This window comes from Streptopelia decaocto (assembly GCF_964273445.1).
Source record: "Streptopelia decaocto genome assembly, chromosome: 1".
NCBI classification, from domain to species: Eukaryota; Metazoa; Chordata; class Aves; order Columbiformes; family Columbidae; genus Streptopelia; species Streptopelia decaocto.
In genome coordinates, this window is record NC_138663.1 from 40,254,465 (window position 1) to 40,272,230 (window position 17,766).

At 44.3% G+C, this 17,766-nt stretch overlaps 1 protein-coding gene across 3 annotated transcripts in view; it reads left to right on the top strand.

The window, feature by feature from the left end:
* Positions 1–17,358, top strand: part of GRAP2 (GRB2 related adaptor protein 2) — a 42,180-nt gene extending 24,822 nt beyond the window's left edge. For all 3 annotated transcript variants that reach the window (XM_082052750.1, XM_082052751.1, XM_082052749.1), the window contains exons 2-8: positions 2,123–2,225; positions 5,366–5,457; positions 7,798–7,917; positions 9,657–9,825; positions 11,436–11,567; positions 13,724–13,843; positions 16,016–17,358. In XM_082052750.1, the coding sequence (XP_081908876.1) occupies positions 2,148–2,225; positions 5,366–5,457; positions 7,798–7,917; positions 9,657–9,825; positions 11,436–11,567; positions 13,724–13,843; positions 16,016–16,195 (891 nt within the window). In that variant the 5' untranslated portion in view covers positions 2,123–2,147 and the 3' untranslated portion in view covers positions 16,196–17,358. The remainder of the gene's footprint in view (positions 1–2,122; positions 2,226–5,365; positions 5,458–7,797; positions 7,918–9,656; positions 9,826–11,435; positions 11,568–13,723; positions 13,844–16,015) is intronic.
* The last annotated feature ends 408 nt before the right edge of the window (positions 17,359–17,766 follow it).

Sequence of the window (17,766 nt, forward strand, 5' to 3'; positions counted from 1 at the left end):
GTGCATTCATAAAACAGGGTGTTATAGTTCAGTATTGATGTATGTTGACAAAACCCTAAGGCAGAGGGCTGGAATAGCAGGTGTGTAGCAGATCACAACTGAGCTATGTACTCAAACCTACCTGGGAGACCCCAACATTGAAACAACCCCAGCTGCTGTAGGGCGAGTTCATGCTGAACAAGTAAAGCTGCCTGTGGAGTGCTAAAAAATTTGCCGTGGTTCTGCAGAGCTCACATCAGTCACATGAATACGAAATCACCTGTAAGCAGCAAAAAAGAAGGTGCTAATAGTATCCAATAGGAAGCACATGAAGATCTTTTTATCGTTAGAAATGAGATGCGATAAACCTCCAGTGATGTTATGGCCCTTCTTGTGGACCACTTTATTCAGGCATCTTCAGTCTAGTGACACAACTTACCCAATAAAAAACTGCTTTACACGCCACACACAGAAGCTAACTAGGATTTAATGAAATATTAGGCTAAGCATTACCATACTCCTCACCTATGTGAAGGCAGCTGAAGGGTCTTGGCTGGTGAGGCAGGCATCAACTGGGAGGAAAGAGCTGGCCTCCATGGTTGCCATCTGCCAGGATCGATGGCACTGAGAACTCAACTCAGTGATCCCAATTATTCGTGAGTGGCCTTCATCTAGACTGACCTTCCCAACTAAACCTCCTGTGGTTTTCTTTTTTCTCTGAGATTTTATATCTCTCCATGTTGGTGTTTTTCCTCTTGAATCCCTGAGTTACTGCTGGTGCTCTCTCAATAGCCCTACCTCTGTCTATAATTTTTGCCCTGCAGACATTCTCCCAGCTCATTCTCAGCAGTTTAAGCCAAGTTGCACTGTCTCAGAGCTGAGCCCTGGATCCTTGGTACACAGGCAGCTAAATCCCTGGGTTGTTTGTCAAAGGAGGAAGCTTACAGCAGGCACTGCAGAGAAGGAGGGTTACAGTAGCTTGTTGATTTTAAAGTGGTATAATTTTGGAGCTCTCTCAGTATCAGCACCTTATATTTTGGGGATCTTGTCTGTCCTAACAGAGACAAGAAATAGCCTGCCTAACTAGGGTTGTTCATACAGTTTCTTTTTAGGGCTTTCTGACTGATATTTTGGATCAGGCAAGTTGACACTTCTCAAGCTGTAAAGTCTGGGTTGTTTTACAAGAGGTGAAGTAAGGTAATGGAGCTTTTGGCTTCAGGGTCATTGTTTCCAGGTGAACCTACCTTAGTAACCATAAAAATTGCCTCTACATTGGAGCTGGCTAGTGGAACTACCAGCAATACACTTGCTTGATGTGGCACTGCCTAGCTATTATGCTTCTTGTCTTGTCACTGGCAGCCTCACTGTTGGGCTGCAGGTTCCATAAGCCAGCCATGGGAAATGAGTAACTCTTGAGTATAGAAGTGGTCCTGCTGGGTTACATCTGACTTACGTGAGCAGGAAGTGGTGAAGAAGCGACGCTCATGTTGCTGCTTCCCCTGCCACATCTGCTCTGCTGATGAAAAGCAGGCCTTGCTTTGCTATAGTTTCACTCTCTGCCTGCTCTGAAATAGGGAATACAGACTTGCTGCAGATTTTCCTGGCTGAAAGTTGCAGGCACCTATGCTAAGCCATCACAGAGAAAAGTCTCTTTCAACCTTCAGTGTTGTGGCCCCTGTCCAAGAACAAATTATATTTATTGCAGGCTGTTCATTTTGTCCGCAATGTGTCTCACTGTGTACCTCAAGAGTAAGTCACTTCAGAGCGTAAATGCATTCTTCTGTTGCATGGCTGGCTTTTTTGGGCGCTGTGACAGAGTGGTGGTTGGTCTATACAGAATGTTTTTCCCTGCTACCGGTTTATTTGGGTAATGTGTGGGAGCTTCTCCATGAGATTGCTGCAGATGTGTTGGAATGAGCATACACAGTGGGTTGTTTGAACCACTGACGATGAGCTATTATAACCTCTTGGCCATTTCATCTCATGTACCTGCTGTCTTTTGATGTCTAGTAAGTAATGTCTAGCAATGGTTGGTGCATGCTTGTCCACATACAAATCACAGCATTGCCTATAAGCTTTCTAGAGGCTAGACTCAGCAGTCTCAGCAGCTCATATATGTTGACAAGTTTATATTTCCTTCCAGCTTTGCTCTGCCACCAAGACACAGTATGGAAGCCATCGCCAAGTTTGATTTCAATGCTTCTGGAGAGGATGAGTTGAGCTTCCAGGCTGGGGATATGCTGAAGGTAAGTACAGCCCCAGGCTTGACTAAACAGCATTTCTGAGAGTGCTGCCAGATCTTTCTATGCTTCTATTTGCCTTGACGAAACAGATAAACACAGATGTCTATAAAATGGGATATAAAAGCAGCATACTTGTCTCCCATAGGGCTTGCTATAGGTCAACCAACAATTACCAGGTTGCTTGAGTCTGTGTCCACTCCACTTGATTTTCAGTCCCTAAACTATGAATTTAGTTGCCCTACAGTCCTCCAGTAGTCAGCAGGGAAAGGTGAGTATCTTTGCTGGGGCAGATCCCAGTTCCTTGGTAGACAGATTTTGAGGGTCCTGTTTGTTTTCATTTACTATATAGGTAGTCTTGTGTGACTACATTTAGGATGACTATGTCTAAAGGCAGGCAGGATGAGTGTGGTCCAGAGAGATTGCTGTCTTCCTTACTTCCAACTTTTAAACTGTCTAAAAATAGTTATCGTGCCTTATAGAACTTATATCTAACTTTTCACTGTAAGTAATTACTGTTAGTTGCTGCAAGGGATTCAGGCGATTGCAAATAGAAGAGGAGAAGTCCATGAAACAGTCTGTTACAGCCATAATGAAAGAGTTTAAGCAGTACTGGGCTAATAATGTTATATACACCCTCGCAGGAATTTAGCAGAGGGGGAGTGGCAGAAGTAGAGTTGATCATATACAATACAGATGATGTGAGAGTCTCTTTAAAGTTGATTTGTATGTGTTATGGTAGAACAGTTCTCATTCTCCCACAAACGAAGTCACACACTTCTCCACCCTAATTATTTATCCACTTCTCAGCCCCCATTGTAGCTGTTCTATTTCAGTTGAAAATGCCTGAGTATAACTCCTCTCTAAGGCCTTAACTCCTCCATTGTCCAAAGGGGTGTTGTGTAACAATAAGATCTAAACCCTTGTTCAGCCAGGGAGTCTTCACTACCTCCCTGTACAGTCTCAGCTGTTCCAGTTAAGAGCCAGATATTGGGTCTCAGCCTTGTCTCTTCCATCACCACCATTTTTTATGTTATTGCCCTTTTAATTCTCAAAGCTTAGAAAAGTTGATGGCATCCAGAACTCACTAAGATCAAAGACCAAGTTTTTCCAGACAGCTGTAAGAAATGTTCAGGAGAAATTACTGCCTCTCTTCAGTGCAGACAAACAATCTCATTCCTAATTCCTCCTTAGGTCAAGAGTAGTCCCCATGTACCTACTATCTCATGATCTTCACCTGGTATTTTCTTCCTCAGGAGACTGTGGTTTCATCAAGTCCCTGGCTGGGGTGATGGTGTTAGCCAGATCACTTTTTCTTCTGTTCCTCAGTTTTCCTTCCTGTAAAATCATTATAAGATAGAGCTTCCTTTCGAAGTATATTGGAAGCTACTGATGAGAAGTGTGAAATATCAGTACACATCGATATAATTACTAGTTGTCACAGAGGCATCACTGCCAGAAAAGTCAGATTGCCTCTTGGTTTAACGTCCTGGAGGTAAACAAAACAACACCTTAGCTGCTCAAGCAATAGTAACAGTAAATTAGCCTGAGTAACATCTCTCCTTCTGGCATATGCACACATACATTCATACCCCATCATGAGCCCCCTCCTGCTGCCTGTACAACCTGCTGGCTGTCTTTTCTGATTTTTAAAGGAGATAAGATGAACAGTATTGATGTAGAGATTAGAAAACAGGAAACCTGAGGCCCTCAACCAACAGTGACAGGAGGAAATCCACCCTCTCACCCACCCCACATCCTTTTTTGAGAGGATGACACACTGAGAGAAACCTACCAGTCTTGCACTGAGAACCAGCAGGTGGGTCTTTCTGGAAACCTTGCTGCCAACAGAGCAGGGCCTGAATGCAAGTAGGGAGTACCTATCACACCCTTTGGTTGGCCACAGCAGCAAAAGAGAGATTAATCTGGAACTGAGGGATGGGGGAAGCAGTGACTATACAGGCAGGGAACTCCACAGCTTTCTACTCCCCAACCTTTCTTCACCCAAATGCATAAAACAGGCCTACATGGCAGGCAAGGCAATGGAGAATCCACTCCAGAGACAGTAACATCCTGTTGCCAACACCAAGCAGATAGAATGTGTGTTAGGCTCCTCAAAACACGAGATTGGCTTACAAAACAAGTATTATTATTGTTAACAATAGATTTTAAATTAAGCCTTGTCCACATGCTTTCTTCTTTTAAAACTGTCATGGCTCATGCTTTCAGGCTCCTCTCCAAAACCAGGGAGGAGAGCAACATGTTCTACTTTATAAAGTGGAATTCTGTCCCGGGAACTGGAATGTCAAACAAAACACCGAAGACCACAACATTTGCAGTAAATTCACAATGTGGTTGTATCCCTGACCTCTTTCCTCTAGCTTAGGGCTATACCAGGGACCATCGGTTATGGAGCAGTGAATTTGAGCAGTCCTTGGTCAGCAGCACAGTCCCTAAAGGCCATTACAGTCAATATTAATGTTAGCACGCTTGAAGCTTCTCCAATGTGTGCTGTGGGCTGGTGTCCTGTTATCCTATGATCTCTTAAGTGTAATAGTGGCTTTAAAATACTTTTTGCCTCTTCCTTTTATGTACCTTGGCAAATCTCAGGGTAGTGGAACACTTAGCCCACTATATAATCTCTTGCAAAATGACATGTGAGAGCAAATGGTAACATCTGTGCAGTTACAGTGTACACACACCGAGATATAGCTGTATATTCCTCAGTACCCATACATGTCAGAGGAGTTTTCACAGATTTTTTTTCTTCCCTTGTGAAACTGAGGTGCTCCAGTACCAGCTATTAAAAGCAGCACAGAAAACTCCTTAAATCCTTATTAAGACCTTCAGAGCTGAATTTCTTCATTTCACAGACATCAGAGACATGCAGATGGCATCCCCAGCCACCTGGACAGGCATTCAGATGAAGGGATAAAGTTAACAATCAATCCTCCCAATTCTACTTGGCCTTCTTTATGGCTTTGCTCTGAAGTGGTCATCGGCCACTAGCCTTGCTGCACGATGGGTGGGAAGTAGAGCATGTGTTTAGCTCTCTTCTTACAAGAAATTTGAGCTTTTTGCCAGAATCTTGGTTACTTTTGCCTTTCTCAGGAGACACATTCATTCTATTTATCTTTCCACTGCAGGTTTTGAGCTCCCAGGAAGATTGGTACAAGGCTGAGCTCCGGAGTCAAGAGGGCTACGTTCCTAAGAACTTCATTGATTTTCACGTTCCCCCGTAAGTGTCACGGAAATTGCGTGCACCACCGTTGCACGTTTTCACAGAGTGCTGTTAAGACAGCACAACGGAGGAAGCACTGGTTATAACATACTATGATTTAAGGCCGGCAAGGATTGCCGTAACGCTATATGCAGTTCTGCCAGAGCACCTTATTTCTAGCCTGAAGCATCCTCTGTTCTCTCAGAGCTGGATTGTTCTCAGTTCTCTCTATCACTCCCAAGTGTCTTTGTTATTGTTGCTCAGAGGGATGTCACTGGGATGTGGCAGGAACTGCATTTAGCTCTCCTAGGACAGAAGGAGAATAGGCATGATGTGAAGTCTTGGCAACAGAGACTGAGCACAAGACGAAGAGCAAGACATCTCTCTGAAACTTAATTACAAAAAATGTAATGTCCCCCACCACCACCCTGCTTGACTGTTGACGGCAAAAACTCCGTTTTCCCCACCCTGCCATCCGCATTCCCTCCCCCCAGAGAAGTGGGTGTGAGTTTCCCTCGATACACTAGAGGTCAGTGCGATGCTACGAGAAACGTGACAGCTGCTGTTACTCGTGGGTTGACAGAGGCGATAGACCAGACACGCCACTCTGCCCCCACACACATGCAGACGCACACACCCCCGCCACATACACGCACCCTTCTCCACGTTTCGTGACTGCACAGCCAAACACAGATCTGTGAGAGGACACGTGTACGTCACTTCATTCCTCTCTTACCTTTTAGTAGCTGACATTGCACTTCCGGAAGGGACTGGTAGGTGTTTCAATACATGTTAAATGTGCTCTCCGGCCCTGTGCTATAAATATGACAATGCGTGGCATTTTTACAACCTTTTCCTTTCAGATGGCAGAAGTGCTCCCTGAAGCCCCTCTGATTGTCCCCTTTTGAAAACGTGCTGCAGCACTTCAGGAGCACACAGGCAGAGGAGGCACCAAGTCCAGTACTGCAGGCTGTAACACACTGGTGCCCTGAGCAGGCAAACTGAGAGTGTACACGGATTTTGAGGGTGCAAATAAGTGCCACTGTCCTCTTTGGCAGTGGCACTTTCCTGCCTTTTTGGACATAAGCCAGCCTGCTTGTTCGAGCTAAAGGACACAATTAGTTTGCTGTGCAAATATGGGCTTGTGCTTTCAGGCCTCAGGGGGATGCAATCTCCCAGTCAGTTGTTCTTGTTTGCTCTTTCACAGGGTGGTGGCATCTCACAGGGACACTAGCGGCTTCTTTTTTCACACATGTTTTTCTCATTATGCTTTCTCTGTGCAAGAGCTGTGAAGCAATATTTCCACTTTGATGCTTTTCGACGAGTCGCAGGTCTGGACTTTGAAGAGTTCAGGCTAGATGCTAGAACCAGACATAAGGAAGAAAGCTGTCTCCTATTTTTGATGGGCTAGTTTTTTCCCCATCTCTGTCTTGTCAAGTAATCATTGAGACTGGTTATCAATGCTGATTAAAGTCTGATTTCCCTTTGCTAATAATACATAGGTAAACTCTGATGATAGTAAGGAGAAGCATAATGAAACTCAAAAGTGGAAAGTACAGAGCTTGTGAAACTATCAGTCCTTAATTTTAATGCAATGCAGGCAATTAAGCATTACATAAAAGCAGAACACTGCAGATTATAGATCTTATTAGCTGTAGAGTTGACATATATAAGTGTCATGATTTTTTTTTTCTCTACTGAAAAATTCCTATTGACACTGTATTATTTTACTATTTATGGTGACTTTCTCATTATTTGTCCAGTGCTTTATACTATCATTTGTTATGCTTGACTAAATTTACATAAGTGTGCTTATGTATTCTGTGTTTCTGGGATTTTGTGGTATTATAACTCTTGCAGGAACCAATTTATTAGTACTAAAACTTTCATGGCTTGCTTCTTCTAAAAATTTATGTGTGTCCTTTGCTATATATCCATCAAAGCCCAGTAATTTTCAATCAGTTTAACAAAAGCAATTTTATATATATGTCTGAGAATTATGTGTGTATACATATACATACACATTTGTAATTTAAAATTTCTTTGATTAACACCTTACTGTACTGTGCCTGTAATTACAGTTTCAGCTGAGTGTTGCTTCTTAACAGGCCAAAGCTTACATTGTTCTCTTTGCATCTACGTGTTTTTACTACTCAAAGAAAATGGTCTGCACCCATCAAAACCCTGTAACTTAGTGTGTACATGGCCACTGGGAGTAGTCATGTGGGCTCTTGTGATCCTTTTGTTTTGTCTTTTCTCCACCCTGCTTATTCACATTCTTCCTACCTTCAGCTTTTTTGTTCCTCACCTTAATTCACGTTCCTTATTCATGTCTCCATGATTTTTCCCATTTGGCAGCTGGTTTGATGAAAGAATATCCCGCCACGAAGCAGAGAACACCCTCATGAGCAAAGGAGTTGGCTCCTTCATCGTTCGAGCCAGTCAGAACTCTCATGGTGACTTCTCCATCTCCGTCAGGTATCTGCTGATGATGACATTTTCCTGCTTCTCTTCCTGTTTAGTGGTGTCCCTAGTCTTCTCTTGGCAGGATTCCTAATGTGATGAAGCTTCTTGGGAAGTTTTCATGCTGCCAGTCACCGGCAATGCTGCTGTATTGTGAATGAGAACAAATTAGGCATCTGATTCTCAAATGTTTCCGCCCCCTTTCAAGTGACACAGTGAATGCCCCATTCCCAAACTGCATCCCCTAGTGACCTGCTTCTCTGAAAGAGCTGCAGCAAACCAGAGTGATACAAGGGACATCTCCCACAGCACAAAACATGCGCCTTGCATTTGTTTTAATTCCCTGACAGCTCTGATTACTGAATCCAAGAATTCCACTACCACCCATTAAGAGATGACTATTACATTATTAACTTATTTCCCACAGGTCACTAAACAGCCATTGGACAGGAATGGCTTTTAGTTCCTTGCAGCCCCGCTGCATTTCAGCAACTTATTGTAGCCCAACTCTTCTCAGAGTGTTTGCTTTAAAGCAGAGGTCTTAAATGATGGTTGGTTTCCCAATTTTCAGTCGAACAGTTGATAACCAGTTTCAAATTAGAGTCGCGGGTAGCAATGAAAAGACATGTGTGCGCTTTCTGATTCATGGATCTCAAAAAGTATCTGGCAGGAATTCAGGAAAACATTCTGTTACATCTACACCAACAAACACCAATAAACTAAGTACAATCAGGCTCTTTCTCTGGCCCTGAGATCAAGTAACATGGCAGAGTTCAGATCCTCTTCACCCCACAGAACAGCTGTATTCAAGCACCTCACTGCGAACAGTTCCTGGTCCACTCTGTCCCCCAAACCATGGCCCAGCACTACCTGGTGAAGGGCTTTTTGGTTTAGACCAAAACCATGCTAACACTTCAGCAGCTTATGTGACTGTAGGACTCCAGGATAGCACTCAGTCCCTGCCCGGTCCTCTCTTAGTTCATTTCTGCAGATGCAGCCACTGAGATGAGTAGTTCAAGTTCCTAGAGTTGCACAGAGCAAGGAGGTGGGTACCAAAACCAGATCACATCTGGTGCAAAGAGGAATTGCCCAAATCAGACAATGGGTAAGAGGAGGAGAGTTGTGGGGGGAAAGCAGGGGCAGAAGGTTGAAACTGTTAATTTGGCTTGGAACAGCAACTAATAATTCCTTCTTTTCTTTTTCTTTTGGGTAGGGTGGATGACCAGTAGTAATGGTATTACACTAGATGTTATGCAATAATAAAACTCAGCATGTAGTTTCAGGTGACTATGTCTGCATGTAGTGATGCACGTGGTTTGCAAAGGTATAATACATCGCATATAGTTAATGCAGACTGGGTGTTAACAGGAACCTGAAGAGGCTAGTAGGGAGACTACAACTGCACCTTTGTCTCCTGTACAAAGTACGGAATAAAGCTATTAGCCGTTTGTGGCCCTGAAAGCTTCTCTGACCTTTTATTTCAAAGGAAAAGCTTTAAAACCCTGTGCTTTGTTCTGATAGTGCTTTATGACTGGGCAGCCCTGCAGCACTCCGTGTTTGAAAGTTGATGAGTAAGTTTGAAATACAGAGCCACATCTAGGTCCACTACACACCAGGACGGCCATTGTTTTACTTTCCAGAAATCTAGATTTGGCCAAGCAAGAAACTTTGGTACCCTTCTGGAAAAGACTTTTTCAAAAAAAGATAAAAGTGCAATCTGGTTGATGATTTCTTACTTTTCCAATTGGATCCAGGCATGAAGATGATGTGCAACACTTTAAAGTGATGAGGGATTCAAAGGGTAACTATTACTTGTGGACAGAGAAATTCCACTCCCTAAACAAGCTGGTGGATTACTACAAGACAACTTCCATCTCCAGGCAGAAGCAGATCTTCCTGAGGGACAACAGCCAAGAAGATAAGGTAAACCTGAACTATCCTTAGGAGTTTCCCAATAAGAAACCTTTCTGAGCAAGGAATTCAGCCCATAATAATGTCTCAGTGTAGCGGGCGTAGAGTCTGTCCTTGGAAACCAAATCACACCACCACACTGCTGGGACCTGCAACATAGGTTTTTAGTGGATTCAGTGGTATGTACAGTTAAATAAAGGAGCAGAATTTTCTGATTCTGTTTTGGATAGCATTAGGCAGTGCCGCAAATCTGCACAGAGGCGCTTTGCTAAAGATGTGCTAAGGCCCCAGAGCTGAAATTATGCCTTACATACCCCAGGGGAGCAGGATTTACCTTATTGAAATGTCTAGATTTCATAAGGGCAGGTACACAGTTGACTGATAGGTCTGAGAAGAATTTGAGTCTGGTTTCCTAGTATCCAGAGTGCAGCTGTTATCACAGTTGAAAGTTTGTCTGCTCAGAAGAATCATTGATCTTCTGTTACTGAGTGAACACAGTAAGGAGTGTGGAGGAACTGAGGGCAGAACCTGGAGCAGTGGCTGGCAGAAACTGAAAAGTACTGCTAAGAACCTAGCTGATATGGGAACAAGCTGTGCATTCAGGGAAATCCCAGTCCAATGAGTGCCTGGTTTTGTGCCAGGGGAGCAAGCAAATGACATAGTAAAGGCTGCTATGCATTGCATACACAGTACTGGGAGTGAACATGCCTGGTCACCCCAGTAACCAAAGTCCTGCTTTATTGGGAAGCGGATTCTGGTATTAAATTACCAGGATGTACAGGTAGAGGCAAGGCAGAAAGTACGTGACTTGCTCACTGCAGCAGTAAAGTTTTATAGGCTGCGTGTGGGTCGTTCTTGCTGGCTCCAAAAGAGAGATGATATATTTTTCAGTCTGAAGAAGGGGCTTTTGTTGTTTTCTCCTTCTAGACCACTTACACAGAGCTTTAAAAATACATTAGTAAGGTATAAAATAGGGGCTATGGGACCCATGAGAGAGAGATCACAGTGAAGAACTGTCAGGGGAAGGAGAAAGGAAGACTGTATGCATGTATATCAGTAAAAAAAAAAAAACCTGTTTGGGCTGACTGTGAGCAGGAAAGGAAAGAGAACAGCTTTTGCTCCGAGATGCAGACAGGCAAATGAAAGAACAGGAGTCAAGTTTGCTTTGGCAAACACTCTGTACATTTGTTATGGTGATGGGCTCAGCAGGGTATGTTTAGCGCTCATCACAGTGGGGATTCTGTTCACAATTCAGATTTCTAGATGCTACAGCCATAGGATAAAATGGTAGTAATATACAGATATCAGTGCAGAGACAAATGAAATCTAAGGGCAGTATTTCCAAAAAGAGCTTGGCTCCTGTGCCGGTCCTTACATCAGTGGCCACCTTTTCAGCTCGACACCTCCCATCACTCTTCAGGTGGGGAATGGCTATGACAAAGATCTAAAATATGGGATTCCTGATTTGTCCTTCTGTTCAGAGGGCCAGGATCTTTCCTTTGGAAGAGCCTTCAAGGTAGAAGGTAGTGGTAGTGATCACTGTGCAATGATTGCCAAGGTTCAGTCAAGGATGTGGTGGGAAACAAAACCTGACCTCACTTTTGTGATCTTTCTTCCACCAGGAGAGACGCGGTGGCAGCCTGGAACGGATGGGCCAGGAAGGATTCCGCCTGGGGGGAGCAGCTGGAGAAGATCACCCTTATCTATCCAAGAGATATGTAGAACATCCTATGCCCATACTGCAGCAGCAGCAGGTACTACCAGGAATGAGGGACTGGGACGTCAATCCCAGGCACAGGAAACATTGGCCTTAATTTCTCAGTAGCAAGTGAACAGTCACTCTGTCAAAAATCTGCCACCCTGAACCTGCTTTAGGAAGCAGAATCAGTTAGATCTTCATATGGGAGTAGCCGTGATGATGGCGTTGGCCTGCAGAGCTCTTCCAATATGTAATAAATATTTGGGCTTTTATTTAGTTCTGTGATCCGTAACTGATTGACAAACTGGCGAAAAATAGATGTCAGTGTACAGTGGTCCTTTCACTAGGAACTTGGGAGTACTCCTATGGAGTTTTGGGGACTCCTTCCCAAAAACTGGAAAACAAGGAATGGTGTCGTGTTCTTGCTTTGTTTAGGAAGGGACACAAAGTATCATCCAGTGAGAGTGCAGAAAAACACTCCCAAATCTTTCACAAACACACATATATGGTTTCAGGAACTATTCTCTAGTTGGCAGGACAAATTAACCCTTGCTGTCTGTTTCTTTTTTCTGAGTTACGCTACTGACATTCAGCACCACAAAACACATCACAGGGATGAGAAATGACTATGGTAGCCCTGTCAGAGTTTGGTTTCCTTATAACATTCCTTGTCCTCTTCCCTGTTCTGGTCCCTCTCTGCACTCTTTCATCATGCTGCATCCCTGGTGTGTGTGAGGTTTCTTTACTCTTTTGCTTGCATAGGAATGGAGAGGACAACAGCAGTACCTGGTGCTGTCTTCGAAGTTCTTCCTGATTAATTTTGGAGGAAAAAGTTTTCCTGAGGTTGACTCATATCTGTAGGCAGAGACGTTGTAGCATCATCCAAGGAGAGGACTTGTCCTACTGAAGGAAAGAAATACAAAACCACGTCCCTTAAGGCGTGAGAGCTCCCACATAGCAAGGCCAGGGGCTATCATGAAACGTCTGGTCTCTCATCAGACAAGCAGTGTTGCCTGTCAGGGGACTTCTGATGGGATAATACAGCTTCTGGCAAAGCTGAGGGCCTGGAATCTTTGGAGTATAGTCTGTGCATGAGTCACATTTGATATGTAGCAGAAACACTCACAGGAATGAAGTATCCATGTAGTAAGTCTTGCAGCTGCAAAGTCAGAGTGAGTTCAGTCACTTTCTGGCAGAGACAGGTGACATGCAAGTTGTGCTCCAGTCTCAGGCAGCCTCAGCAGCCTTTTAGGCTGACAATGGAACAAATGAGGCCAAGGGAGTTTTTGGAAGAGTGGGTGCAAGAAAGGAAGCAGCAAGAAGGAGAGGACAAAAGCTGTTTACAAGCAACAGCAAGCGCAAGCTGTTGTTCTTCATCCCTTCTATTGACACAGCTGATCAGACCCCATGTCACTGAAGCACTGCTGCAACCTGAGCTAACACGATAACAGATTCTGTTACACCGTTATCATAAAAAAAAAGGCTTAGTGCATGCACTAAGGGCCTGGAGGGATGAAGACACTTAGCAACTCTCAGCTGTGCAGACAAAAAGGAACTTGCTCCCTAGATGTTGCCTGCTTCCTCTCTCCATCTGCCTGGGCTGATCTGCATTGATATGACTTCAGATGTGTGGTGTTATGGCTTCTTTTCTTTGAACCCGATTTCGTCTCTTTCTTCTTTGGTTAATTGGGCTACTGGATTCTCAGGCTTGCTCCCTGTACTTTATAGCATGGAGCAGCCCAGAAAAAAGTTAAGTAGTGAGTCCTCAGATATACAGTCAGTTGCATCAGCATCGCTGCCATTCCACCAGCGTATGGAACAGAGAAAGAGGAAGGAGTGAGCAGGACAGGGCGTAATCACTCCAAACTGGTAAAAGACTCCTTGGCAAGCATGGTTTTTCACTCTCCAAAAGTCCAAGAGGCCAAAAAAAGCCCCTCCCTTACCACTTTTCCCAGGAGCTGTGGAACACAGCTGAGGACACTCAACTTCCAACTTCTAAGAAGAAAAATCCAAACCACAGCAGTCTAAGTTGACTTCTTCCATGAGGGACAATGCTTGCAGATCTGCAGCACAAGGCCTGTATCAGAAACAGACATCCAAGATATTTACTGAGAGTTGGACCCTGACTCCCTGGCCACCATTGATTCTTAAAGCCCCTCATTTATACATTTCAACATATACATGAGTTTTCTCTTGCTGTTTTCTTTCTAGGACAGGTATGGTGGGAGTCTGGACAGGAGAGGTGGGCTGCATGGACTAAGGGATCATGGCCAAGGAAGTGCAGTAGCCATGCAACGGAGACACACAGACCCAGTGTACCAGCAGACACCGGTAGGTGTGATGTACCTGGAGGGCCCCATCTGCCCAGATCAGTGGGTCCCTTAGCACTGGCCAAGCAGTCTGGGCAATGTCACCTGCACAGAGGTTGCATGAGTAATAATGCATTAAGCCTGTCAGGATATATCTTAGAAGATGTTTCTAAGTCTCAAGTCTCTATCTCAGCCATTTGAGTCTGCTTCTGGGGCACTCTGAGGGTAGGACTATGGAGTTATATGAGCATAGTTCTAGGCCCAGTCTTAGTTAACATGCAGACTTAGTAGAAGAGGGAACATAGCATGAGCTCAACAAAATGGGCATCTGTGAATGAGCCCAAGCTCACCTGTGGGTTTCAATCAAGCATGGGTCCTGTCCAGCAGAAGACATTTCTAAAAATGTATTGATCTTTCCTAGAAGGGCTTCATGTTCACTGGTGCAAGGGACTATCAAGTATTTTTGCCACCACAGCCTGGCCCTCCTAAGCACAGAAGCTAAATGTACAATACTCTTTCTAAGCGCTGTAGAGAGTTGCTTCATGATACTGTGCCATGCTGCAGCGCTCCTTCTGTCTTTCAGTACACTCATTGTCACACTGTCTCTTCCAGTACTTTTTGCTTCAGTCCCGAGAAGACCTGTCATCACTCAGTTCTACTTGTCTGCACCTGGCACATCCTCTCAGACCTGCTATGCCATCAAAGTGGAACTCACCTCTCTGTCACTCTTATCTGTCAGTGCCTCTTATCACAGTGGATGTGGGCGTGATCCAGTTATGTCTCTGCAGACATCTCGGACTGCTCCCCTACCTGGATCCATACCTGGCAGTTTACCTTAAGTAACCACCTGCTCTCCAAATTCCCACTTTGTGAATGCTTGCACAGAGCATGGTGTCTTTCTCTGCTTCAGCCCATGATTCCAGTGCCAACTCCAAAATATTTCTCCATCAGTTTTTAGGAGTGTGATCTGAGCCATGTTCCTCTTCCCTGAGGAAATGTACAGTTTAGCTGAGAACAATCAGAGAACGTAGATCCAAGCAGAGAAGGGAAAGACAGCAGACATTTCTCAAGTGTGAGAGAAAGAGGACAGATTGGATTAGGAAATTTGGAATAAACTGGGAAACAGGGACATGTCCTCTTTTGGCAAAAGCCCCAAAACTTTGTTATAATCCAGCTCAAAATACAATGGGTTGTATCTCTCAGAGGCTGTGGCAATGAATAAAAACATGCCCTTGCCTGCCACACCAAATCAGTGATCTAGAACCATAAATCCAGTTATAGGAAGGTCTATATGTCCAGCCAAATAACTAGGAGCCACATCTAAGCTGGGCCCTAAATGGAAGATTTAGCAAAAATTAGTCGGTCTTCAAACAGATCTCTTCATCTGTGCCTGCAAAATATGCCTCCCAATTGTGTGGGTGTCAAAATTTTCCCAGAAAATAAGTCCATACTATGTCCTTTAAAATCTGATTTCCAGTCCAAATGGGAGATTGACTGCAATGTCTCTTACGATCAGTTTCTCATAAGAAAAAAACCTGACCATAGTGCTCATTGAAGTGCAAACCCCAAATAAAGTGATACACCGAAATGGTTCCTAAATCCCTTTGATCTCAGGGAACTGAACTTGGGTAGCATCCACTATGCCGCAGAAGTGCCTGAAACAGCAAGTATCATCCTTTACAACACTCACTAGACTCTCCTGCATGTTGGCTCTCTTGGTGTACCCCTCATAGTCTGCTGGCCAAGGACACATTCCTATATCCATGCAAGCAGCAGCTCACCTCCCTGGAGCCATTCACTTAGAGTGTACAGCACAGCAGGACTCAGGCAGGAGCTCTTCTCCATGCTCCTATAACTGGCTTCAAACATGGCTGCCACAGCAGAGGAGACAGAGCCACGTGAACACTATTTCCTGAGGACCTACTCTCAATCTGACTTTTCACCTTGTGGTGCGAATACCCATAAATATACTGAGGCTGCTGAGACCCCAAACACCACCCCTTGGGTGTCCCTGTAAATTGGTCCTTCCTTCCTGGCATCTTGGCCACTTCCTGGTTAAAACAGCAAGATGGTCTCAGTTTCAGCATGCTTGTTTTCTCTTGGTGAACAAATGTACTGAGGCATAAGAGGGGTGACAGGAGGATGACTGTTAAGAGTTCTGGCTCATTATTCCCTGTCTCTATCTCCTTTCCAGCGAACACTATGGGTCCGTGCCTTGTACGACTTTGATGCTATGGAGCATGATGAGCTGGGCTTCCGCAGTGGAGACATCTTAGAGGTTCTGGACAGCTCCAACCCATCATGGTGGAAAGGACGTCTGCGTGGGGAACTGGGTCTCTTCCCTGCCAACTATGTCACACCAGTGCACCTGTGAGGGCACAGTATGCCCCAAGAGGCCCATGTTGGAGCTGCTCTTCTGACATGACAGGGAGAAAGAGGGGAGTGCATCTTCCCTTGCCCCCAGGACATATGGTGGTTTTGGTTTTGTATTAATTTATTGGCAACTGATCTTTTGAAATGTTGGTATGAAAGGGAACCCTTTGAAGAGGAGAGGAATTTTTCCCTTATTTTTCACATCCGTGATGGAGAGGGAGCAAAAATCCTGGACTGTTCATTGAGACCTTGCTGAATCCTCCCTGTCCTTTCACTTCTTTGGCTAAGTATTGATAACTCCCTGCAATTAGGTTTGTTATGCAGAAATGCACCTCAGACAAGTCAGGCTTCAGTATTCAGGTCACCTTGCCCCTTCCTTTGGGATCTGGTAGCACCCATAGTCTCTTTGGGCTCCATTTCTCCTTTCTTTCAGAGGCAGGAGGAACACCCAGGTGAACTAAATGATCTTTGGTAATCACATTAATCCTTCAGGTAGGGAAGGAGAGTGAGGAGGCCTTAGGTTGAGGTGCAAGGCAACCCTGACTTTTCTAAATAGTTTCTGGTTTATGCCTCTAGTATTTTCTGTGGGTATGGACTGTATGGATATACCAGATGAGAAGGGAAAGGATCCTGTAAGCTTTGTACAAACAAAGCAGTGGTGAAGGTGTGGGAGTCTGAGAAGCTACTTTCCTTGCTTATTCTGAGAGTCCTGATCCTCTTTCTGCACCCCATAACAACAACTTGTCCCATTTTCGAGCTGCTCTCTGAGGTACCTACACTTCTGTTAGACATCCTGGTTAGAGAAGGTCAGGCCCTTCAGCTAAATTAATATCCACTGGATTGGATAACAATGAATGTCCCTCACTGGTTCCTTTTGTAAAACTGAATTGGGGAGGGGTTGGGGAGAAGAGGTTTTTCTGGTTTGGGTGCAGAAGTTCTTTCCCTGAGAACATGGGGTGTTCACGATCACCGTGTACACAATTCTGACTTGCTAGTGGAATGCCTCATCCAACAGATTAAGCTGTTACTTTACAGTGTGCAGAGAATAAAGTCATGGCCATCAAACAGTCTGTTCTCTGTTCCAGTTTCTTTTGGATGAAATAATGTAAATGATTAGGTTTTCAAATCACAGCTGAGTGAATGCCCAGATGTGATACAAGTATACTGCAAATGCACATTAAAAATTATTTGAACCCTGAGAAGTAGACACTGCTGCATAACCACTGCTCAGGCAAGTTTATATTAAACAAGCTGCCTGAATTTTTCACATGTGGGACCTTGGCAGTCAGCAAGGAAGTGATGATTTATCATTCTCAAGAAAGAAAGAAAGGAAGGAAGGAAGGAAGGAGAAAGAAGAAAAGGCAAGTGAAAAACTCTAAAAACAAATCAGACCCAGCAAGAGAAATGTCCTTACCTTTTGTTAGTCTCAGTGGGAGAAAAATAATCCTGGATATAGGTTCTTGGTAAAGTCCAATTCAATGTGGCTGACCTAAATAGAGCTGCCAGCTAGACAGAGTATTAGCAGAAATAACCCATTGTCAAATTTTTGAGAGAACTCCACCAAAAGCAGAT